The sequence below is a fragment of the Acyrthosiphon pisum genome, chromosome A3, assembly GCF_005508785.2.
Source record: "Acyrthosiphon pisum isolate AL4f chromosome A3, pea_aphid_22Mar2018_4r6ur, whole genome shotgun sequence".
NCBI classification, from domain to species: domain Eukaryota; kingdom Metazoa; phylum Arthropoda; class Insecta; order Hemiptera; family Aphididae; genus Acyrthosiphon; species Acyrthosiphon pisum.
In genome coordinates this window covers 1,706,147-1,732,949 of record NC_042496.1, presented here as the reverse complement: position 1 = coordinate 1,732,949, position 26,803 = coordinate 1,706,147, and the positions used below count along the sequence as shown (strand labels likewise).

At 30.2% G+C, this 26,803-nt stretch overlaps 1 protein-coding gene across 2 annotated transcripts in view; it reads right to left on the bottom strand.

The window, feature by feature from the left end:
• LOC100164469 (lachesin-like) overlaps positions 1–26,803 on the bottom strand; it is a 235,666-nt gene that overhangs the window by 24,767 nt on the left and 184,096 nt on the right. For both annotated transcript variants that reach the window (XM_001943368.5, XM_008187244.3), the window contains exon 6: positions 1,729–1,867. In XM_001943368.5, the coding sequence (XP_001943403.2) occupies positions 1,729–1,867 (139 nt within the window). The remainder of the gene's footprint in view (positions 1–1,728; positions 1,868–26,803) is intronic.

The following is a 26,803-nucleotide window of genomic DNA, read 5'->3' as shown; positions in this document are numbered from 1 at the left end:
AAAATGATGTTAAAATATATCGTTGGATTTTTCCTCATAAAATCTATTGTAATTAAAAAAAACAAAATAACAGAACGTTTTTATATACTTCTCGGGAATTAAAATGAAGCACTAAATGAGTTTTGTGCACAAATTATTCATTGAACAAGCCCTGTTAAAACCCAAGAAAAAAATATACAAACGGTTAACTTAACCGTAAATTATTTGAAACTAATAAGTGACTACGAAAGTAGGTAGTATAATATATTTTCACATAATATTTTCTCTAACCAATAAAACAACCAAACATTGTTTATACCTTACTTATTATACTTCATAATAACTTATTGATAATAATTTTATACCATTGAAATATTTAGTTATCCTATTTTGTTTATAAACCCAGAGCTGTACGGTTACTCGGAGGAGTTCCCGAACAATAAATCCATAGAATATTTGAGAAAAGATTTTTTAAATATTTTCTATAAGGACCTTAGAGTAGGGTCCAGTTACACGAAGGCGGAAAATGCAATAGAGCACTTCCGGTCATTATGCATTCGAAGGACGTACTAAGCTGCCATTGGAAGAATGGCGTTTTTCTGTTTTCGTATACGAAACAATTTGAATTTCCACCGTGTCGTCGTTTTGAACAACTTTCGCGTAATAATTTCGACAAGGCAACAATAATTTGTTGTCGAGAAAAAAAAATGAAATTAAGTAAATTCAGCTCTCTCCTGGGAACACGCCGTCGTAGTCGGTACTCGGTAGTGGCATCGGTGCACTGGCTACGCCGGTTGTGGGTGTCGCGGGGATGATGGGGGGGGGAGGGGGAGAGGGCGTTAGTGGCTGCAGCATGGCTGTAAATGAACACATTTCTAAAGTATTCTGACAAAACGTTCAAGTATGATAATTAGCACGGGAAAAATAATTTGTATATCAAAAGTAGGTATTCCATTGTATTCGAAATCTTTTTGAATTTCTTTCTATCAGCTTTTTCTATTCCTACTTCGTTATCGCCCGTTGCTCTTTTTAGTCTTTTTTTTCGATATCATAACAAACGTTATTTCGATCGATGTTAATTATTATTATTGCGCCCATTGTTTGCTAATTGGAACGAAAACAAAAACAATAAGCGAACTCGATTCCCTTCGGCACGGTGCGGCAACAATAATAATAATTGACATTAGACAATATTTTCAATTCAAACAATGTAGTACCTACCTACAATAGCTACAACTATACCGTAGTGTTCTTTACCCGATTTTTTGTCTCGTCGACGTTATGCTATATTGATCATAATATTTATTTCGTTATACCAAGTAGGTTTTTATTCTCAATCATAAAACATATCGCGAGTATTAATAGATAAATCTTACGGATCAGAAATATTACTGTGTTTCAAGGTAAATACCGCAATACCGGAATTTATCGTCGTCGAAAAAGACGTGATCGGATTACCAGCCGCTGCCGGTAGAAGTTATGTCTGGTAAAAAATGTTTTCCGAACGGAATCATCTTTTCATCAATATTCGGAATCTATAAAACTTATGTCGTATAATAAATGACTACCCACATCGTATTTGTTTTTACAAAGCATACATTTTTAATGGTAAGCTTAATTGAACTCGTAATGGAGTTTGTTTGCAAAAATTATAAGGCACGTGTTGCACTATAGTCTACGTCTATATCGAGTGTTATGCAATGTACCTATTTTTTCTCCACCGAGTTATAGAAAATTATTTAATCTTACCCGTCCATCAACATTTTTGTTCGATTTCTGACCCAATAGTTGATAGATTTTGGGTAGGATTCCACGTGACATTCGAGTGTCACGTCTGTGCCTATTGGCGCTCCCAGTAGTTGGTTGGGTACCGCAATTACCGGCGGAACTGAAAATAAAAAATATGAATAATTATTGTATGTACATAATACCATTGCTAATTATTTCAGTTATTACGTCATCAGTGAAAGATTAGTTTACGTTGATTATTATTAACGTAAAATATTACCGAAATGACAAAATATATAGTAATAATAATAATAATAATAATAATAATAATAATAATAATAATAAATATAATATTCATAAAATAAAATATATCGTTTTATTTTGCTTGGCTTAAACCGTGACAATGCGGGATTACGTCGTCAGACATCAAGATTCATTAGACACGCCTGAGATAACACTAAAAACGAGTAAACGGAGGGTGCGAGTTGACGGACGAAAACCTACCAAATTAAAAATAGCTATCGATGAGCTCCAGACATGTCTCGTACAGCCTTGCGGCGCCGTGTACCACAGCTGCACTTAACTACAGGTGACTTACAGGTGTCTCGTCGTCTATTTTGTTTATAATTATTGTTCAGTTATTATGTTGTTGTATTCAATGGGTAAAATGAAAAAAAAAATAACTTCAAATAAAATAAAGACTTTTCATTGACATTCATACCAACAATTTGTCATTTATAAATGTTATCAATAATTCTCCACCTATAAATGAAGTCTTACTGTTTCGTTGTATCTTAAGACGACGCTTAATGGGTTCACAATTGCTCGTGTCGCGTCGTGTCGTGCTTTTATCTGTATACCAAAATACAATACCAACGATGAGAATATTGCACCTGATAATGAATATTTTACATTTTATAATTTTTTTTAGTCATAATTTTTCCGCACATATCTGTAACCACACGGCCAAAAGTTGAATATATTCAACTATGCCGTATTGTTTGGTTAATGTGTTATTGTGTGATGGAATAATTATTTTGATAAAGAAGGTCTTGATTTTACATTTTTACGCGACACGACAACACTACACAGACAGTTGTGATCCCCGTAGGTCACTGTAATTATCGGTTTGATTTGATTGGACTGGTAATAGTACGAAGGAGTAGATATCTACAATAATGGCATTTTATGAAACTATACCATATTTGAATACTTTAACGCTAACATGTTATTTTTATATAATAATTGTACTTGTACGTATCTAAATATTTTGTTGTAATCAATTTATTATTATTATATATTTTGTTTTATAGACATATATTATGATTTATAAAATGGAATTTCTAATTATTATTTTTTTTCTACCAAATAATCTTGGTTTATACTCTATAAGATACTATATTGAATACATTGTTATTAATAGATGCAAGTTCAGAGCCTTTTATTTATTTTAAATTTTCGTTAATAATGTGAATAATTGTGTTAACAATTTTTGGGTACTTTTCATTTACTTCGTGCCGCCTAACGATGTTGTTTTACGATGTGACGTATAAGAGCGCAGCGTGGATATGGCATCCAGAGTTTTGAAATCCAGAAGCTAGAATCCAAAATCCAAAATCCAGAATCGCGATTTAAATATTTTAACAATATGACGTATATTAAGTCTCGTGAATAGTCTCGTATAAGAGTGACATTATTTTTGAAAACGGGTTGGCTTTTTTTTTTATTAGAAACGAGTTGTACTTGCACGCAGTAAACGACGACCACTATACCATATTAATACTATCATCATTATTGTAAACGCACCATAATAATAACAATAATAATATGGTGATTATAGCTTATGGTACTGCAGCAGGCATCTGGGGTGTCGATTATCTCGTATGGTATAGTACGTAATAATATGCGTTCTCAAATAATAAAATAACATCTCGCGAAGGATAAAAAAATACCCTTTGTAATATCATCATAATATGCGAGTGCGAATAACACGGTACAACGATAATGTTAAATGTTATACGACTGCGTATAATCGACTAGATTGTTATACTATACGGATGGCGGGCGCCCCCCTCCCCACCCAACGATTTCGTCCCATGACATATTGCATAGCGTATATACCGTGGTAGGTATATGCATTACATACACGTGTGAGTGTGTGTGTGTGTGTGAAGCGGATATTGAAAATCGAAATCCGGTCTGAGTTCTCGGAGTTCGACACACAACCGACAACGCCGCGTGTAATAACAGATGACGGTGCGCGTGGCTTGCAGATTTCATAGTGGACTGGACTAATTTCACCGGAAGGCCCCCCGCGCTACAACAATCGAAATTATCAGCACGTCCGGAAGTGCACCGTATACATATACCTCTGTACCTACATATTTAACGTACACAACTGGGGGCAAACGCGCTTTCGGCAAATTGCAGCGAATCCGATTTCGGCCTGCCCGCTGCGGACTCGGGTGGTCGAGTGCGTTTTTTTAGGGTTATACGGTTTTTAAGGTTTCCTCGCGGGATTTTATTATATTATTATTGTTGTTGTTCACTCGCCGGCGATTGAAAACGCGCGTAACGTGCGGGTACGCGGCGATCACAAAATTTAATGTAAAATCCAACAACGAAAACGTGAAAAAGGTGGGTAAGTGGATGTCGCTCTGCTGTATAGTAGGTTACAAGTGGGTCACTGTATAATGGATAGTATTAAATTTGAATTCAATGATAAAATATCACTGTATAAGAAAAACGATTCTGAGTGGTGACGGTTTGTCAGACTAGGTATTAGACATACCTATTATAGGTATACTTATCTATAGTATTAAAAAAAAATTGACCTATAATAGGTATCAATAATAAATTCCAAATTAATCATATCACAATATCCATTAGGTATAACGCGTTATACATCAACAACAAACAGTGGTACTATCATAGATATAATATAATAGAATACTTTAGAAGTTTCAAGTACCCACAAATAATATTATACAATCAATACAAAATAACTAAAGATTTTTAATATTTTTCAAATGTCATTGTAACAATATAGTAGGAGCCTTGTATTAAATTTTCAAGTATTTTTACTCAACAAATAAAGTTTTATTGACATTCATAGAAAAAAAAAAACTAATTGAATTGGAAACTGAAATTGTCCGTAAACAGCTCAAAACAAATCAAAATATTTTGAAAATTTTATCATGTATCGAAAATGGAAAATAAACAACCAGTGAAAATTTCATGTATCTACAGCCATTCGTTTTAAAGTTACACTAAAATCCAAAATCAATTTTCTCGAAAACAGATTTTGCGTAAAAATTCTCGTTTTTCCTTAATTTTTCTTTGGTTTTTCTTGGCGCTTTTGAAAATTACTGGGAATTTTAAATTTTGACCTCCCCAATGCACCAACGATATTCACTTTCCAATCGAACAAGATATTGAAGTTGAAAATCGAAGCATTATTTCGAATACTTATCGTGTACACAGACAAAAAAAAATAAAAAATAAAAAAAAAACACACATCATTGTAAAATCAATATATTCATCGTTCCACTCAGAATCTAAAATATACTTAAAAAGTGCGAGTAACAAAATTATCATTATCGAAACAGTATGACTCGCCGCGGAGACGCCGTTGGCTGTTTTGTAAAAAAAAAATTGTTTGTATATTAAATAAATAAATAAATAAATAAATAAATTAAATATTTGCGGATTAATCTAAAACCCACACTCGATGAAATCGTGCGGAAAAATATTATTTACAAAAAACGATTACGTAAAATATTATAAATCATCGAAATAAAATCATTGTGTAATAACGTAATAATATTATACTATAAACAAAATACGGTTTAGGTAATATATACATTTTATAAAATAGTTATTACCACCCGCCGGGTAGAGTGGGTAACCTAATGTTAAACTGGGATACATACATATTTTATTATTTTGAAAAAGTAATTTGCATATTGCACATAAATATAAAAAATAAAATGATGTTATTCAGTCGAAAAAAATTGAAACCAAACTATAAATATTTTAATTTTGTATTTAAAATACTATTCTTGTATTGGGTGAGGTATAATTATTAATATATAATATTATAGATACAATGTAACTGTTGTTCACATTTTTTTAATTATTTTACCTCGAAGCGAAAAAAACAAAAGACTAAAAAAGTGAAACATTAATTCTAATATTTTTTCATGCTCGTTCAATGCCATAACTCGATGAAAATTTCGTTTTGACTGTTTAATTTTCCATCAAAGTTAAATATAATTAATAATATTGGTAAACCTGGATTTAATTTTGCAAATATAAGCAGTAAGTAAAGCTCATCAAAATTGATTTGTAATACCCAAATAATTGAAAAGTGGTTCGAATGTGTTATTTTCATTTATAAGCTTCTACATATTGTAGTATGTATTACTTTTCTATTCTGAATTATAGTTGTGTAACATACATTTAACCAGACCAGTGGCTTAATTTGTTCATGTTTATGTGCGTAGGTGTGTGTGTGTGTATGTGTGTGTGTACGAGGTGGAGGGGGGTTGAAACATTTATTCGGCCACACCACTAAAAAAAAAAAAATGTTGGTTTTGTATAAATGCATCATGCATGATTGCATACTTTTGATAGAGTTATGTATAGATTCTTGGGATAATCTGCGTAGACGTAAAATACTTAAAATCACTTCAAAAGGTTATAAGTTATGACTTTGAAACTAACCCAACTGACCAATTCTGATTGGATCAATGTTCATAACTCGATAAAATACGCATAGGTTTCCGGAAATCGCTTTGAAGTTAAACTGCACTGTTATGCCGTTTTTTAATATATTTGTGTAATAGTGATTAGCGTTTATTACGTTGTAATATTATGCTATGTATTGTTATTATGCGTACAGCTAGGGTAGGGGGTCGGGGTTTTATGCATTAGTTCTATAAATTAATATACTCATAGGCGGAAATCTATTAAAATTTCAGGAGGGGCTAACATTATTAACATGAATGTGAGCGGGAGGGTTTCGGTCCTACAAAACTAAAAAAGGAGGAGGCTTTACGGTCTATGAAAGGGAAAATAAGCTCTCTCAAGCCCCCTTGATTTCCACCGATGAATATACTATATATAGTACTTAGTACAGTAATACCTATAAACAAAAATATTTATAGTTAAATAAGTACTCGCATATGGTGTTTGCCAGTTTTAAAAACAGTCATGGGGAATACGACTCCCCCCAAATCACACCACTGAACCAGACTAAAATATAACAGAATTATTAACATTATTCGGTTAATATTATATTGAATATGATTATTTCAAATCGGTTTTAGATTGGTTGAATCTGATAAGTTTGATCAAATCAAAAAATAATACGGAGTTGGTTTCATTTCTGGGCAGTAGCTAGAGCAATAGCTAGGGCATCGTTCTGTGATCGTGAACTGTTAATTGATATGCTGTCCAATATTCAATCTGGACATTCTATAAATAAGTTATTTTCCTGATAGTTATACGTGTCACATTTTGAGTGTCGTTGCTTGTTATTTTTTATTATTGAATATGAATGTGTCAAGTTTCGTGGGACCAATTAGTATTTTAATATTGAGGTCATCTGGTTTTATAGGGTGACGATAAGACTGGATGATTTTTTTTTTAAATATTTGTATAGATTTTTAGTTTGTTTCATTGCGTTGTTTTTGGTTAAATTTGTATCTGTAATGTTTGACCTGATCTGGCCAGGGTTTGCATTTTATTGTTAAGTAGGTACCTATGAATAGCACGATGTATTGTTAAATACATCGCGAATTTTATTTGTTTATTTCTACGAGCTGTAGTACAATTTATTTAAATTGTATACGATTATGTATAGGAAGCTTATTTTCTAAACGAGTTCTGACTGTATGAAAATATTATTTATGTATTAATATAATAATATAAACATATATAAATAATATCATTTTAAATTCATTAAAATTATCGTTGAATTTTTAATTTTGCTTTTATATGTTTGCCATCATCTTTTAATAACGATTTAAATTTCATAGTAACCACCATACCAAGTGGCATAATATTATTGTATTTTAAATTTCAATCGATCGAGTTTTTGAGAAAATTGGTTGTTGACTCCTCATTGAAATAAACCGCTTCGGTTTTTTTTTTTTGACAATACGTATAGTTATGGTCATAATGACATTCAAAATATTCAATTAACGAACAGTCTATGAAATTTGTAAATTTTTGAGCTACTACATCGTTAGGCAATTATCTAAATGGGTGTGGAAAAAATGAAATTACGATTTGTAATTAAATTTATTAAAATATGTATAAAAGATTGTTTGTAAAATTGTAAAAGGTCGGTTTTATTGAAATTTGAATATTGTTATTTTTTTTATAACTACTAGAACAAGGTTTACACATTTTAATGCATGTTTGGAATGAGGATACAAACGCATTTGAAGTGTAATATAATATTATGGACCGGTGGCATTAAGACGCTGACTAGGTACAAACACCTGGTAGGTAACCAGGTATTTGGTAATTATTGAACATCGTGAATGTCCGTGAATAAGACGTGGTAAATATTTGCGCAGAATAATTGTTTTAAAGTTTTAAACTGTTTATTTTTTTTTTCGAGATAATGAAACGGTACTTGGAGGAGTATAATAATACTACTACTACTACTAATACTACTAATAATAATAATAATAATAACAATAATAAATAAATACCTGGGTATGCGTTTGGTAAGTTAGAGTTACCGTCAACAATACGACCCAGTATGCAATAGTGTTTACAGTTGTTTATAGTATACGCACTGTACATCATATTGCGTGTACAAGTGTACAATAACTATATCGTATAATAATAATTATAACTATTCATGAGTAATAAACACTGAGATAACGGTATTTCAAGTTGCAAAATAAGCTATGATTAATAACCGCTCAAACTTTAAGGTCATAAATGCTACACAATACATAATATGTTTCGCATTGTTGGGTAAGGCGACTAACCGACTAAAGTGCCAAGCTTTTCGGAAGTCGTGTTATCATTTTATATTGGTTTGACAGAAAACTATATTATGATCTACAGTATAGGAGAAAATTCGTGTGGACTTTGATCGTTGGGCGTTTTTAATGACTTTTTTAAATCTGTATAATATACAAGTATAATTATGTAACAATAATATCTTTACTAAAATTAAATATACACAGAACAGCGACCGAAAAATATACGACCTAAGAATAATACAAAAATATACACTCCTACACAAGTCCCAATGAGTGACTCATTCCCATGGGTGGCCGTCACTCACCAGATAAACCCAACTATATACATATATTTGTAATACCACACTTTAAAACAATGAAGCAAAAGAATGATGTCGACATGGTATAAAAAATAACTGATATTTGAAAAAAAAAAGCACACACAAAATATAATAAAATCACATACACTTACTGGCCACGACCAACAGACGCACATTTACGTCCATAACACTAAATACCCAAACTATAAGAATAGGGATGACTTACCAACACTAAACTTGTTATATAGGTAGGACGAGCCACCTTCGTCAGTGATTTTTTGATATCCGTATAGCGTTTCTATCAATTATCATCAGCATTACTTTAATATAGCATATTATATAATATTATACCTACCTATTATATCACGTGCACTCCATAGATTTCATGTTAATTTCCCAAATAAATATTCGAATATTTTATTTTTTTATTATTAGAATATAAGTTCAAATTAAGAAGTTCGTCGTATAAAAGGTAAAGTCTCAAAGTATTTTTCAGTCGTTCTGTATTAATTTCAATTAAAAACCAGTTATATTATATTATTTACATAAACTCTCATCACCATAATGGAATAATGTTTTAATATCTAATGCATATGTTTAAGGATGAAAATATATACCTATTCTTAACCTTAACACAGAGGTTCTGAGTTATATTATTGCGCCTAAAAGTCACGATATTCTGGACGTATCTAACCACGGAAACGAGCTACGAGTAGAATATGCTATAACACGTATTCTTATGAGATGCTTAAAAAATTACAGAGTAAGCTAAAAATGTGTTTCACGATACAGAGAACTCTAATTAAAACTTTGATTTTGCTTTATTTACGATTTTTTAGTTTTTAGTGGTTATTAGGTACCTATTTTGTTCTAATTTTTGTTATCTGCTAATTTTTTTGGGTTTTTTTTTGTCAATTTCTACTGTGGTTATTAACCGCCGATTATCAACAAACGAGCGTCGAATGCGTTGTATAGTCAATTCATTTGGATTCTCATCAGAGTGACTAAATTATCTCAAATCTTAAGTAACTACCTATGATAATTTTGTAAGTGATTAAAAAATTATTAATTAATAAATTTCCTTTTTTATCGCATATTTTTAGCGCATATTTAGCGACATTTAAGGTAATATTATAGCACATATATTATATGTAATTTTAAGTATCTATGCCTATGCCCTGTTGTAAGAAGATACCTACGTATAGCATACATCTTTATAATTATCTGCAAGCACACGAGCTCATCGAACGATCAGTAGCGAGCGGACATCACATGCGATTACACTTGCTTTATAACATTATGAAAGTTACCATATGACTGTTTACCCGAGAAAACCGATTGACAATATTATATATTATTATGTCAACTTTTAAAATTCCATCACCGAATACAATCCAAATAACTTGCAACGTATTCGTAATTTTTCCGTGGTCGATCACAGTGGTGGATTTACTATTTAGTGGTGGATTTTCTTATGTGTGTGTGTGTGTAGGGCTTGGAGGTGCATACGAAATTTGTTATGTACATATTATTATTATGTAATACAATCAATACATTACATGCAATTTATTGTTAAGAATTTTAGATACATTTTTGTTTCAAAACAAAATTTAATTTCCTCGATGAAAGGGCCAATTTTTTTTTGACCAAATTGGTCAACCACGTTTTAAATACAGGTGCATGGTGCATCAAATAATATACATACGTCTTAAATCTGTCCTAGTTTGATAGTACATACAAGTGAATATGGCTGTAAAAGTTAGCAAAGAGCTTTATCATGGTTTGAAGGCAAAATGTGCCTATTAAATGAACAAAATAAATTACATTACCTATTTGCTTCTTTTTCTTTATCTGTAATTCTCTGGTGGTCGTTAAATCCGTGTGTTTACTTTGTTTAAACTAATTTGAAACATTGCGCGTTATCCTCGGGGTAGATAAACATCAAAATGTATTTCTTGTGTTCAAACCAATTAAATAATAAAGGAATCACTAAAGCGGTTGGGTATGACATTGGCAAAAACATCTGGCTTAGGCTTATGTTTACTCGTATATTTCTATGTTTAAAGTTTTATATAAAATGTCTTTTCAAACTAATTCCTTAAAATATATCTTTTGACAACTCTCTCTCTCAAAAAAAAATTATTAGTTTCTTCACTATATTTTATTTACTATACAACTATAAATATGTAAATATTTTATATTCAGATATTATTCTGCAGGGAAACCTGAACAGTGTAAATAGAGAAAAGTTGTTAAGTAAAAAAAGCCATTGTTTATTAGTTGAAAGTTTGCTCGTGGTGAGCAAAAATATCGAATTATCAAATCTCAATAGGCATATGTGAGTGATAATAGAAAATATTTTCAAATTTCTTAAGAAAGTTTGACATGACTTCGACACTCAAACTACCTAAAGTCCACTTTGGCCAATTTATGTATTTTGTTTTCACGGAAAAAAGTAACATGTTTTATTGTTAAACCAATCTATTTGTTTAGACATCGTAGTAGCGTTTGGTAAAATCGACATTAGAGCCGATTGAAGTTGTTGAATCAATCACGTCGACGACGATGAACGAGCGTATAAGTGCAAATGCCTAAAGTGACTAGGACTCTGTTCCTCTTTAATAGTGAAGAAGTTTTGTTGTAAAATGTCCTCACTTAAGTATATATACTTGCCACGAAATATTCGACCATGCTGCAAAGGACGTTATTTAGTTGCTGAAGAAACGAAATAAATAGACTTAAAAGTTGTTTGTCACCTCGGAGAACGACGGCTATTCGATTATATTTTTCTCTTATACTGAAATATGATTTTCAGATAATAATGACGACCATTACGAAATCGTTATTGTTTTAAAACTATTTTCTTTGATGATCGGTGTCTAAAATTCGATCGAGTAAGTTTTCCGGCGAACTACCGTTCATCGCTGTCCATCAACGATTGGTTTATGAATGATACGTCTATCTTAAATATATAAATAAAAATATATTATATATACAATATTAATTGACTATAATAATACAGTGCATAATATTATATTGTTACTTGTTTTCAGTGTTTATTTACGTTCAATATTATTTCCATTATGTCTAAGTCAAACGCCTCAATAATATAACCGAGTACTGTATGTCAAGAAATAAGAAAAATCTGTATGAGCTCATCGCCCTAGACAGTAAAATTCCTCCTATATATGCTATGGGTAACTCGATTTTTCATGCCGCAAGACAAAAAACCGTTACAAAAAACAGATTGCCGATACTTGACAGGAACAAATTAAAAATTTGCGATGGAAATATTCAAGTTTTTTCGTCAGTATTTCAACACATAGGAGATTTTATTATATTATAATATGCTTTTTGCCAAACTTACATAGGAGGTTTTTCAACGCTACATTTGAAATGTCTTGAATGACGATTGACGTCACATGAGATGTTTTCGAATAATTTTTGGGCAAAAATAAAATTACTTAATATACATATAGGTATTTTATTGACTAACAGCTGAGACTAATTTTTATTTAACAAGCAACCCAATTATAATTATAAAAGGGAATGCATTTCACAATAATTTGTAAAATGGTCAAGTATACTTTTGATGTTTTTTTTCCTAATATATACCTAACATACATTTAAAATTATTATTATGTTAAAAGTTAATTGGATCCCTTTATAATAATTGTATTGTAATGCACTGTATAGTATAAAAGTGTTTTAGAAATTATTTGACCGGTTCGATGGAAAATAATATTTTCAAACGACAATCAACCAAGCATATATAATTTTATCAATAACTATAATTATAGACTTAAAATTACACATGTTCATTTTCCAAACACGACATTACACCTATCGTTCCATCTCAATGCTTCTAATGTACTTATGACTAAGTTTTGAAGCAAAAAGGAGTTAATATTTTCTAAAGGATTTATGCTATAGCCGTATAGATATATGTATAGTGAGTATTATTTTTATTTTTCATTAGTTCGATGTAAAACGCAGAATAATGCATGGGAGATATTATCATAATAAATATTATAGCTTTAAAGCTTATTTTTTCTGTTACCGAAACCTCGAAATTTTAATCCGCGTTAACTACGCTATAGAAAACATGTTGCAAGTGGACAGTGTACAGTTTGCATATCAGCCGAATATATACTGTACTATTAGTTGTTAGTCATGTGATATTACCAGCACCATTCATACACCTAATCCAAATCAAATGTAGAATCGTGTATAGTGTCATTCGCTACTTATACAGGGTGTAATAGATAGGACTGATTTTTGGAATAACTTTTTTTCTAATTAATATTTTAAAATTCATATATAATTTATAGCCAATTTATAGCCATCCATTTGCTCTACATGTTTAATAAAAAAAATTATTTTTATTTTTTAAAACAGAAATTAATATCTAAATTTCTAAATATTTGATTCAAATTTTGTTGAATAAATTCAAAATATCCAATTTTTGAATCTGATTATAAGAATGATTTGGATGGTAAAAACATTTATCTAAGTCAAGTAGTTTATTTTTTAAAATATAAATATTTTTTTGATTAAATTGATTTGGAACGCAATAACTTTTTAAAAAATATTATTTTTGAACATTTGCTAACATGGGTATATTTTTTAAACTATTTACTAATCATATAATTTTAACAATTTTTGTCATACGTTTAAGTAGCACACATTTTTTTTTTTGGTTAAGTTTTTTTGTTACACCTTGTATATCAGCTAAAGGTGTGAAATAATATCGAACGGCTATCAAAGTAACCGTTTTACTTTAATAATAATAAATAAAATATATTAATCAGCACATTCCATGTAAAATGTTATATTATAGGTCTCGAATAAAAGCAATGCATTTAATGCATATTATATACTTAAGTGAAAAAGCACTACATTCGTACGTTCAACAAATGTAGGTACGTATATAGAATGATTGAACTTTTTTATTTTGTCTAAAAAACATATTCCGTTATAAGGGCGGCGGTGGGCTTATAGTGTTTTAATGAATCCAGCGGTTTACTGATTCTTTACAACACAAATAAGACACTTATTATAAGTGATCATGAGTGAATAAAAATATTACGTACCACTGAAGCGTGTTAAATGAGTATGAAATTCTATACAATTTAAAATGAATTTTTAATAATTAATGAATTTCCCTTCTAGAGCTGCTTATAATTATAATTCTTTGTTTTTCGTCGTTTTCACTATCGTGACACATGAAAGTAAACTCGTGTCGTTTTCGCCTTGGTAAAAGTATCATACACAGTTGTGATTACAAAATGTATGATATGAAGTACCTACGAGATGCTTTTATGTTAAACAACAATTTACGTTGGTAAAATATTATTTTTTCATTCGTGCCGAGCGAATGAGAAAAAAAATTAATGGTTAACTTGCCATACAGCTACGTATATTTGTCTATGCGTATATGGTAATAGCCAAAAATAATATTCGTATAAGGGAAAAATAATATCTCAAACAGTGCACTACACTGAATAGTAGATATCAATGTTGTTTTAAATTTAAACGAATTTTCAGTTAAAATTGTTTAATATTTTATTGTCATCACTCATTATAGATACTGCTTGCTATATAGCACAATAATTTATGCACTTTTATTTGAAGGGAATGTATTAATTTTACTCGTCGAATTCAATAAAATTATTCTTAAATGTTTACTTATTGTACCCAGTTTTAGTGATACAATTATTGGCATAATTTTAATCGAGCTCAGATTCGAATAGAATAAGAATTTGTTCAGATGATTTATTTGACACAATAATGCGTGTAATAAAGTTTTGCCATTTATTTTTTTCATTGTATTTTAATGGGGCATGTTAAAATGATGTTACTACTTTTTACATGTTTTTCGTTTTACAAAAATATAAGTTTTATTTTAAAAATTTTTTTTTTCGACCACACTTTTTACAAGTTTTATGTGTTTATATTGTGTATATATTTATGTAGATATACCTATTCATATACTTTTGAAATATGAAATAACATTAAAACTATAATATTAACAGCAGGTAGAGGTAGGTAATATAAGACAACATATTAACATACAAATCCAGTAAAACTATTTATTATGCAATATTGGGGTTTTTATTCAAAATCAAAGTTTATGCATAATTTTATTTTTGTGCTCAATTGTGTCAGTTTTTTCTCAAATATAAAATATAATGTTTATTCTCTACCTATATAATAATAATATGTAGTTTTTCTAATTCTAGGCAATATTATCATGATAAGATTGGATGTACGATGTAGATTAGGGGTCTTCAAACTTTTTAGACAGCAGGTCATCTATTATTTTTAAAAAATGTCATGGCCTGCATTTGTAATAAAAATATATTGTATTAAAAAATACATACTATGCCTAAAATGTGTTTGCGGGCCTCAGATAAAGATAAGGGTTGGCCGGGGGGAAGATGACCCTGATGTAATAATAAGTATTCCAGTTATCGGGACTAAGTACATCCGATGTACCGCTCATCATCGCCTAGTATTATAATCTTAGATCTAAGATTGTAATCATACTTATATAGAAGTACTTATCATTAATATATTTTATTATGATACATCAACTGTAGAAAATTACTACTAATATAAAGTTAAAAAGTAAAAATGATGTTTAAAAATATAGGATAATACTTTGCAATCCACTTTAACACAAATCAACGATATTACACAGAATACGATATTAGGTAAAATATTAATAATCAATTTTATATATTATTTATATTTATATAAAATATTTTGAAGTATTAGACACCTATAGTAACTCGCTTTATATGATAAAATTATGGAATATTTATAGTATCTAATGATTAACGGGATAGGTGGTGATATTTTTTAGGAACTACCCGACATAACGACACGTAGGTGAGAAATTATCAAGTTGAAAATCATCGAATACGACCTACTATTGAAATTATGTACCTACCTAATTACAAGATATGCAATGTAATATTAATAGTTATGTAGTTATGTTTATTATTATTTTTCAAGTATCATATAATTTATACTATTATGAAAAATGTTAACAATTTTATTGTTAAACATATTTATAAAGACCTTTGGGCTGTTTGAATAATATAGCCCCAGGGCATTAAAAAAAAAATCAAGTTAATAATAGGTATTAAAAATGTAATTATATACATATATTATTATTATATTTATATATTTATTTATTTAAAATAAACCAAATAAACAGTAAGCTAATGTATTTTTATGTTTAGAGACTTAACTAAAATATGGTAATTGTAATCATTGTATTATTTTATATTTATCATTGATTAATATTATTTTTAGCCATGGAAATAATATAATAATAGCTTATAATATCCAAACCCTTTTTTTTTTAAATTTGATTGTTCATAAATTATAATTTTTATTGTATAGTTAAAGTATTTGCCATTGACAAACATCCATGCCGACGGGCTGTACACGAGTTACATATTTTAATTTATTTGACGTGTTGTATGGTTAAAAAAATCACATTTTTAGTTTGTTACAAACTGTCGATATTTTTTTATACAATATGAAAACATTTTCTATTATTATGAAATTTACAGGTTTTATACACACGAGTGTTACATCACGAATAACTTCTTTAAGTGGCGGATTTAGGGGAGGGGCACAGGGGTACGTGCCCCCTGTCAATTTTCTATTGACAATTTGTTTATGTAACTACCTATTAATTATTATTTATTATAATCATTATTGCTTAAAAATTATAGTATGTATATATGTATTATTAATTATAATTAAGTGTATAATTAATATTATACAATTTATATGTGCCTTCCTCTCCCCTCCTATAAAAATATCGAAGATCCGCTCCTGACTACTGATGTCCATAAAATATCATCGTGCGCAAATTTTAAGATTCCAACGACCGGAAATGCCTTTAAATCCAGGCCGTTTATTATGGCCGGGTGAGGCGACCAGCTGCTGATTTTCGGACATCGACAATCGTCGTCAGCTGACTCAGAAATGCTATTTAGGTTGACCAAAATTGTCCATAACATACACAGACACTTATTATCTGGTCTATGTAGTTTTAATTTTTTTTGTTCAACATTTCAGTGCGTTACGTTAAAAATAGGTTTCCAATTGTTTATAATTTCACATTGTCTTTTATATTTAAAATTTTAAAAGCATTATATTTTAAATAATTTATTTTGCTTTTAAAAACTCACACTACTTTGGGATAATACATTTTAGTATTTAGTTATAAGTAGGATTATCAATTATTTTTCTAATTTTCAACTTATATTTTAATGTAGGTTCCTAATTTTATTATTATAGAAAAGTTAAACTATTTCTGGAAATAAGTATTTATGAATAAATTTTATTCGTATGACTTGAATTTCAATGAATACTCAAATCTCAAGTACGTACAATATATATAATAATATATTATAACAATAATAATAATAATAATAATAATATATAATATGGCTTATAGGATTCTTTTTATTTCTCCATAATGGTATGACCAACGTTGGTGGCGTACACGTGTATAGTCATATCATACACAAATCAGTCATACGCACTAGGATGAGATTTTTAAGTGTGAGTGCACTAAAAAAAACTGAAAAGGAAATAAGGATTTTTATTGGTTTTTCATATATGTATTTGGTACGTTATATTCGTGTAACGTTGTTCACGTACAATAAAATATCGAGCACTTGGCATTGGTATATTCAACTGTATATTGTGATCGCGTGTCGCACACAATAAATTATGCGTGCGGACAAATGCATTTTTTTTTTTATGATTGCAATTTGCGAAGGGGAGCATTGTTCGTTCAATATTATGCAATGTATGCAATGTGATTTGGTCAAAAAGCAAAAAAAAAAACAAACATTACCCGCGCAATTTATACTGTCCCCGTTGTCCCGTACTCGTTAACAACATTGTTTGAAAAATTCATCTCGATCCGTTCGTCTCTTGAACACGTTCCGCGTGACAAAAAATATGTGCGCCAATAAAATATATATAGATTAAAAAAAGAAAAAATCTTTTTATAAATAAATGAGTGGAGGAACTTTTAGAAACGTGTTCGCGTCTTTAAACGGAGTTTTATGAGTATTTGATGTGTGCATACGTAATATTATTATGTAAGTGCGTTCAGTTTGTAACCATCGCGTGCTGCACCGTGTGTACCTGCAACCTACCATATTACATATGTTTATCGGCAGAATAAACTACCATAAAGGTGCATTTTGGCATTAATATATATTTTTACCCTCCATATGGAGATTTATTATTATAGTGTATTTTTTTTTATCTGCATAGATATGCGTACGCGAAAAAAAACGTATTACGGTTTAAAAAAAAATACAAACTTTTCAATCCCCATCACTTTTTGATGATTTCACTATTGATTTTATCCTCTCTCTCCTGTCCAGCTCGAAAGTCATCAATCGTTAAGCATTATTATACCTTCCTCGGCGTGGTTAAATAAATTATGATACACACGGAAAACGTAAAGTTGATGGGTATTCAATTTTTTCATTAATACAGTATTAAAAAAAAAAATTAAACTGAGCTGTGCTTTAGATAACCAATAAAGAATAATAATTACGCTGACGGGGGTTTCGCTAAAACTTGTAAATTTGGTGATTTCATTGAAAATTGTGTAACCCAAAACGTTATCGATGTGAAATAACATTTTTTTTTTTTAACTGATGAGTTTTAAAAAATGCAATTATTGATTCTAATTTATACATAATAATAATATTTTTATACGCGCGGAGTAATGTAGTTTAATTTTTATAAAATTCTTTGCCTAGATAACGTTTTTAAAATGTAATCAACATTTGAGTTTACCCAAGTAATTGTATTCCATTTTTAAATTTATAAAATTAATACATTATTTTCCAGAATTAATTTGGATTTTTTTTTCCAGGATACGTCATGTATAATATGTATAAATATTTACTCTATTGAAAATATTACAGGACAGTGTTTTTTGTAGGAAGCAAATCGATATTTATATAAAATAGTTAATAAATATATAATACAAACAAATGTCACTGTATAGTGTTAAAAAAATAGATATTTCTGAGAGTTAAACGAAAAAAGAGGTTTTGACCACTATAGAAACTATCAAGATTACTGAGTTACTCGATTAGGTTATAAAATATTATTTTTATTCTTCGAGTACCTAATTATTTTATACATTTTCAAAAATCAGTAACTGAATATAATGGATTAATAATTTGATGGATCTTCTTCAAGTCACTAGGTTTTGTTATATATACGTTTCAGAAGGGTTTTAAACCCGAATGAGATTCCTGTTTTGGACGATTAAATTCAATGGTGTTCATTATTTCTTTTATGGTTGTTTAACAACGATTCTGGGTTGGTTAAGCTCGGCACGTCACCTGTCCTACGCACGTGCGCACGTGACGTTAAATTTTGTTATACGAATGGCGAACGGATGACCGTTTTGGTGGTCGACGTTCGTGCTCTATAGTGTGCAGCCGAGTTATGAAACGGGACGATGATCGATGCCGTGAAAAATCAACAAAAACCTACAACGATTGTACTCGGTGTCGGCGGATATGTTATATTATATTTAAAGGTTGGTAAACGGAGAGCACTGGTAACGTGTAAAATACCTACCGGAGCAACAGAGTTGTCGTGGCAGTGGGTGTGGTGGGCAAAGTATAGGGGACAATGGTCGGAGGTAGCGTCATCCCGACCGATGACAAGACGTGACGGGATTGTCGGTTAAATATATATACAGAGGGAGACGAAGTTATATATATATATATATATATATATATATATATAGAGAGAGAGAGATAGAAGGAGGGAGTGAGAGGAGAGCGAGCCGTAGGAGAGCCTAACCGATTAGAGGCCCGGACGAAAAAGGGGGGAGAGAAATAAATAAATAAATAAAAGGGGGAGAAAATATCCCGAGGGGTATATACGGGTAACCTTTACCGTGCTGCAGACAGTAAACAATATGTATGTATATGTATATATATATTTATATAAATAGTGTGAGAGAGTGCACAGCGGCTGCTGCTGATGTTATGGTTTGGGACCACCGCTGCCGTTGTCGCGTTGTCCGGTCGATAAACGTAGTAAACGTGCTGTGGCTGCAAAACAGCCGCGTGCCAATCTCGGAGATCGTTTTCGTCTTCGGTTTTATTATTATTTTTTTTTCTTTTCAAATCATTACGGCTCATCGTCCCGGAACGTATGCGTTCGCATGTCTAGAATTTTATACAGTGTGAAGTCGGACACAAATAGACTCGGACTCGTCGTCCACTGTACACTGCTGCAGCACACCCTTATAATATATTATTTTATCCATACCGACTACCGAATATTATACTACCCGCCCCTCCTCAGGGTTCGATATAGGTACATTGTGAGAATGGCGGTATACCTAATACGTGTGGGGGCGTGGGGCACGAGTCATTTTATACGTAGCGCATTCGATTTTCTCGATATTCACTGTAGGTACCTACACCGCGGGGACAGTTTTTAAATAATATTTGAGCTTCGGAGGCAAAAGTTTTCGGAGTTCATGCAAGGTGGTGGTGATCCATTTATATATATTTTTGGCACGTACTCGAATCGTCGAGATGATAAGACACTTTAGATTCGAATCGCCCGACTTTGAATAAAAACGGAATGAAAGAAAATTAAAAAAAACAGAATGTATATTATTATAATATAACACTAAATTTGGCAAAGGTCTTTTTGTGAAACAAAACGAAACAAAGAAAACCATTGGAAACTTTATTACGCTCGATTGTAAACGCCATAGACGCCATTTCTTTTAAAATTGAATTCTATGGTATATATACTCTGGTTTAATCCGCGGAAGTAGACATGGATACTGTTTGAAGTGGCAGGGGGGGGGGTTATTATGAAAATAACGATAAATTTAAGTTTTTCCTCTATTATGTATTGTAATCCATTAAGATTTCATTTTTTTTTACATTTGATTTCAGGTCCCGCCCGACTTATTCAGAGCGACGACGGCCGATATTATTATTTATCAGAGATCATCAATTTTTTTTGCCGTTACCTATTTGTATTTTTTTTAATAAATTCGTTTCGAGGTAGCTGTGGACAACAAATCAATTCAGTAATCAGACCTAGAATCTCAATCAACAAACGTAATTGAATTCGAGTATCGGATCAATCGCCAGACTGCGAGTGTTATTCACTTTCCACCGTGCAGCGGCTGTCATAGAGACGACCGTATTTCTGGTTCGTATTCTATTCGAGGGCTTCAAATGACTGTTTATCATACGAACACAAGTGGATTTTCAACAACACTACCGGCTAATAACGTTGGGCATATAGAGCACTTGTTCGGGGAGATTATGATTTGGCCGTACACTACTAATAATTGTGTACACAATAGACGTTTCGGTTCGCGTTGTAATAATAATAATAATAATATAATGTATTATTATATTATTACCTTGAAGTCAAACCGACCGTATTTAGGTCTCTTTCTTCGTTTTTTTTTCTTGTCCGTTTGGTACGTATTCGTTCGTTGGTTTTTTTCTAGATCGTGTCATTTTTCGAAAAATATTATTCATCGTTATTTTTAATCGTATATAGCCGCGCGATACGCATTATTTTTATTTCATACCAGACCCTAGGGCGAAAAAGTTTGTTCTCCGCGGAAGAGTAAAAATATTATCATCCAAGCGAGATCGATTACCCGCGATGTGATCGGCCAAAACCAATTGCACGTGTTTCAGAACACTATACCGAAGAACACTGAACGCACTTTATATCTAAGCGCTGCCGCCGCCGGAAAAATTTATAGGCAGTTTTCCATAAAACCTGCACGCGTATATCGGCGAGACGACGTTATTAGGATTTCCCGCGAACGTTCGCAATTTTACCATCTCATTATTCGGCGACGCTCGTCACCCTTCGATATATATATATTATGAAGATACTTATCGTCGGCGGTTATCATTATTTTACTTTCGTCGCCGATATAGAGTAACGAACGGAAATCTATATTGCATCCCGGCGCGAAAATTCGTCGTATAATTTAAGTACGGAGTTTGTTCTGTCGACATAATGTGTTGTACATCTATATATATTATAAATTGTAATACTCGGAGACGTCAAGTGATGGAAATAATATACGTTCGTGTGAGTAAAATTGATTTTGCGTTAGTTATTTTAATCTGTTCATCACCCGTTAAATATACGAGAGGAGGATTCAGACAAGTGTAAAAAAAAAAGAACATTGTCGTTTGTATCCGAACGACGAATCGATTGCGGATGACGACGGAAGCAGCGGCTGCTGTGGGGTGGTTTGTGTTTTAATTGAATTACACGCAAACAGCCAAATACTTGAGACATTATTTAATAATTTAAACTGCACCTATGCGTGCAGGTAGGCGTATAATAACAGGTGGGTGATTAAAGAGAATACCTTTATCTCATCATCATCGCAATGTTAGTAGTCGTTTTTTGAATCTAATAACGCGATTTAAATAAAACGATAAAAAAGATAATAACGATGTTATGAAATTTGTTAATATTGTTAAAACTCGGTTTACGATTTGTGTATACAATTTTCTCAAAAAACTAATCTTTAGTTTCATCAATTCTATCTTTTAGCTATTTAAGCTCTAAATTCACGTGATCGCTCAATCTTACCAATTTTATCGTCATACAGTCGTGTGATACTGTAGTGGAATAATTATAATAATTATACTATAATACTGTATCATATTATGAAATCGTATAATAATATTTGGTTATTCGTAAAATGGATATAACAATATCGTATATAAATCTTCATCTATAGGTAAAACCAATAACCAATGTTATTGTATTTGGTGTTTTCATTGTAATGATCCATTTAGTACATAATAGTTAATAATACTGGAAATTGGAATCACTCACAGTGAGTGATATACGAGTAGTGACTAGTTCGATTAAACGACCGATTCCTACAGGTATTTACAACATAATACAACATGCCATTTAGTACGGCCGACGGACCAGATCGACATAGCATATTTGGTTAGCATTAATTTATATAATACCTATGTCTATAGACTCATTAAGTTACATTTGTTTCGTACTGTTTCTAATCGCCATCAGCTTTTCTGTTGTAGAATACCTAAATCTTACATGTCAAATTTTTATAAATGTTCTACGTCATATTATAGAAATACATATAATGAAAATAATAATATCTACATAATAAATTTAATAAAATATTCATAAATAGATTAAATCCGATTTAAACAATATTATATGTCGATAATTGAAGATCTAGAGGAGTTTAATTATATTATAGTCTACATAATATGATAAAAATATCATCAAATAAATTAATTATGATAATAGTTGCTCAAGTGTTGTGATGGTTGTCGTACATAACACACATTACACAATAGTTTTAAACCATAGAATTATTTTATGCTTTTTTTAAAAAGTCTGGTAAGTCCATAAGTCATAATAATGGTAGGAGTCAAGCGCGGACGAGGGACCGTTGAGAATAGCTTCTTAGGATGACTTATTGATAAGATGTATGAAGGTATATGAATTGAATTCTGGGTAGTCAAATAGAGTGATTTATAATAATAACAATACTTAAATTGGATTTATTTTTGAGGAATAATAAAAAAAGTTTGACAAGATTTAGAATAAATTGGAAATTTATTTTTTTGTGTAGTAAATTACGAGACATCTGAATCATGTCAAATTATGTTCTTATATGTGATTTTTGGGTTTTCACCTTTATAAAAATGTTTATTTTTCACATTGTTAGTTTGTTTTATTTGATTCAAGACCTGTCAGAAAATTTAATATGTTATATGATTGAGGACAAAAGACATATGTCAGATATTATTTTCTTTGACAGCTTTTATTTTACCTCGTGACAGTTGTATATTCGTCAAAATTAACAACGAGAAAAATGTAAATCCAAGGGTGTAAAAATCCTATGAAATTAGGTGAATATGAAAATCATACTGAACTGACAATTGGCAAGGCAGTCTAAAATTTTTCCAAAAAGAATATATGATGCATGTATAATTACTGTTACTTTCCGCAGTTGAGTGTACGGACCACGTCACACTAAGCCTCTATCTCTGTTTTGTTTAATAATTAATATAACATTTTATATCAAATGCACTAAATATAGAAAAAACTCCAAAACCTTAAATTAAGTGTCAAAATACATTTTTAGTTAATAAAGGTATTCAGGTATACAATCAATAGAATTATTAATATTAATAATTTAAAGTGAATACGTAAGACAATAATACAATTGTCGATAATACAAATACAATATTTATTGTATGTTTATTTGATAAATATATGTATGTAACATTAAAAAAAAAATTATCAATTTACCTACGTCAGATTAAGGATATAATATAAACGTAATAATATAAAATGTTGTATTAAACCAATATAGGAATGAATAAATTATGGTAAAAAATCTACTGCTAAAGTTGATTAAAATATCTGACTATAGGTAATTTAAGGCCATAATATTAAAATCGTATTTTATTTATTTAACGTTATTAAAACGTTCGTCAAATGTATACATTTTTTTGTTAAAAGGTTGATATGATTTTTTTTACTTAATCGTCTTACAAAATACGCAATTTTAGATTAAAATATATTTTATATTTTCATAAAAATCATCTACCTATACTGGAAATTTACAAAAGTGACTTATCCATCATAATTCGTTAGAGATACTGTCGAAATTTTGTAGAGCGTTTATTTTACGCCCAAAAAAAACTGTTTATGGAGAAAAAAAACCCCATACGAATAATAATGGATAAACCAATATAATATAGCTTTCCTGCGCTATGCTTTCAATCTAAAAAGATTACCGTAATAATATTGCAAATAAATTAATAATATTCAAAATAAACACTTCAAAACGTGAGTTTGAACTGTTTGAAAGCAAACGTGCATAAAACACGCGAACCTATATATTATATTTTTCAAATTATCGGCTGCGACCTCAACACGACAAATATATTATTTTTATTATTATTATTGTTATATGAGCTTTGAATAATAACGTATTTTGTATGGTAACACTGGGCCCACCACGCAACATAATTGTGTTTCTGATCGTTTTGTTGTTCGATAATTCAATATTTTATTTTTTATTTTTTTCAGGGTGTAGGTCTGTTGAACATTCGATTACAGTCTACAATAAAACATCGGAGATAATCCGTGTATTATATATTTTCATCCTCGTCGTTGTATCTCAGAATTTATATTATTGTTTTTATTACTGTTATTAGTTTTATATAAACGCACCGGCATTAAAAATGCGTATTGATTTTAAGAACGTTTTTGTGGTGGGTATTTGTAATAAAAAAAAAATAGTAAAAATAATCCAGATATTATTTACTTAATTACACTTATGTGTCTTCTACCGTATGAAAAAATAAATCGTATCGTTGAATAAATCCGCAGTGCGAACCATTCATGTTATAATTAAACAACAAAACAAAGAAGATGTATTATAATATAGCAGAGATACAAAAATAAAAAATATAATTCTTAAATTTGGATGTTTAAAAACGCGTGTTAATGAAGATATTGTTTTTAATTTTTTTTATTCTGTAATTGTAATGGATTTAAACACATTTCAAATCAAATTAGGTTTAATCTAGTTAGTTAAAAGTTTGGAAGTGACTATTAAAGTAATTATCGTTTTGTTGTTTTGGTTGGTTGCAATTTGCAATGTCTGTTCACTAATGTCAAGTTGTATTATAATGCCATTACGAGTTTTTACTGTCAAAATTTGGTTCTGGTAAATTGTTATATACACGGACATTAGAAACTTAATGGAGTGTTTCAGAAAATATAGACAGAAATTCATAAATCGAAGGCTATAGAGTACAGTATGTTTCTCAAATATTACTAATTACAATATTGAATATTGTTAATATACATATTTATGAGGAGTTAATTTTTTTTTTATCCATATTATACAATTTAATAAGTAATTTCATACCAAAATGATTCATTCTATTCAGTTTATTTGCTTCAGATTAACGTTTATTGGAGATGATGAAAATATAATATTTGGAAAACTATACTATGTCGTAATACTTATAATATTATAATGTATTAATATAAACTCCCTAGAAATACCATAAAATATGTGTTAAGAGTATATAAATTTAATGAAGGTACGGAATTATGATTTTTTCAGTAAACTCTATAACAACATTGCATTATAATAGGGTTAAGTAATAAGTATATATGTAGGTTCATGAAGGTGGAAAAAAAATATTAATTTTTTGTGTAAACTTAAAAGGATTTTATTATTAGATTGCTTGATAAAATATATAAAAAAATAAATAATTCCCTTAAAGTCAATCTTCTATGGAACGTAACAAAATAGATTTTTTCATGAAATATTGTTAATATTAAAATCGACAAGCAGCGCATAAAAGATTATTTGATTTTTTTTTCGCTGCAACTGGAACGTATGTGTATACATGCAATAAAATCATAGGTATGTATTGTATAGTATCTGTAACGTAATACATTTCAAAACGGAGAAATATTTTCCGGTAACTTAAACATTAGTTGATAGATCGGTGATCATAGTATATGTTTCTGAAATTAACTTTCGACCAGTCTATTACACTCACTGTATTCAGGAATAACGATATTTTAGTACCGTAAGTTGTAAACGTCTATATAGCTTGCAAAACTTTCAAAGTCTTACAAGTTAGATAACTATATTTAAGCGATTTTCTATATTATATTATATGC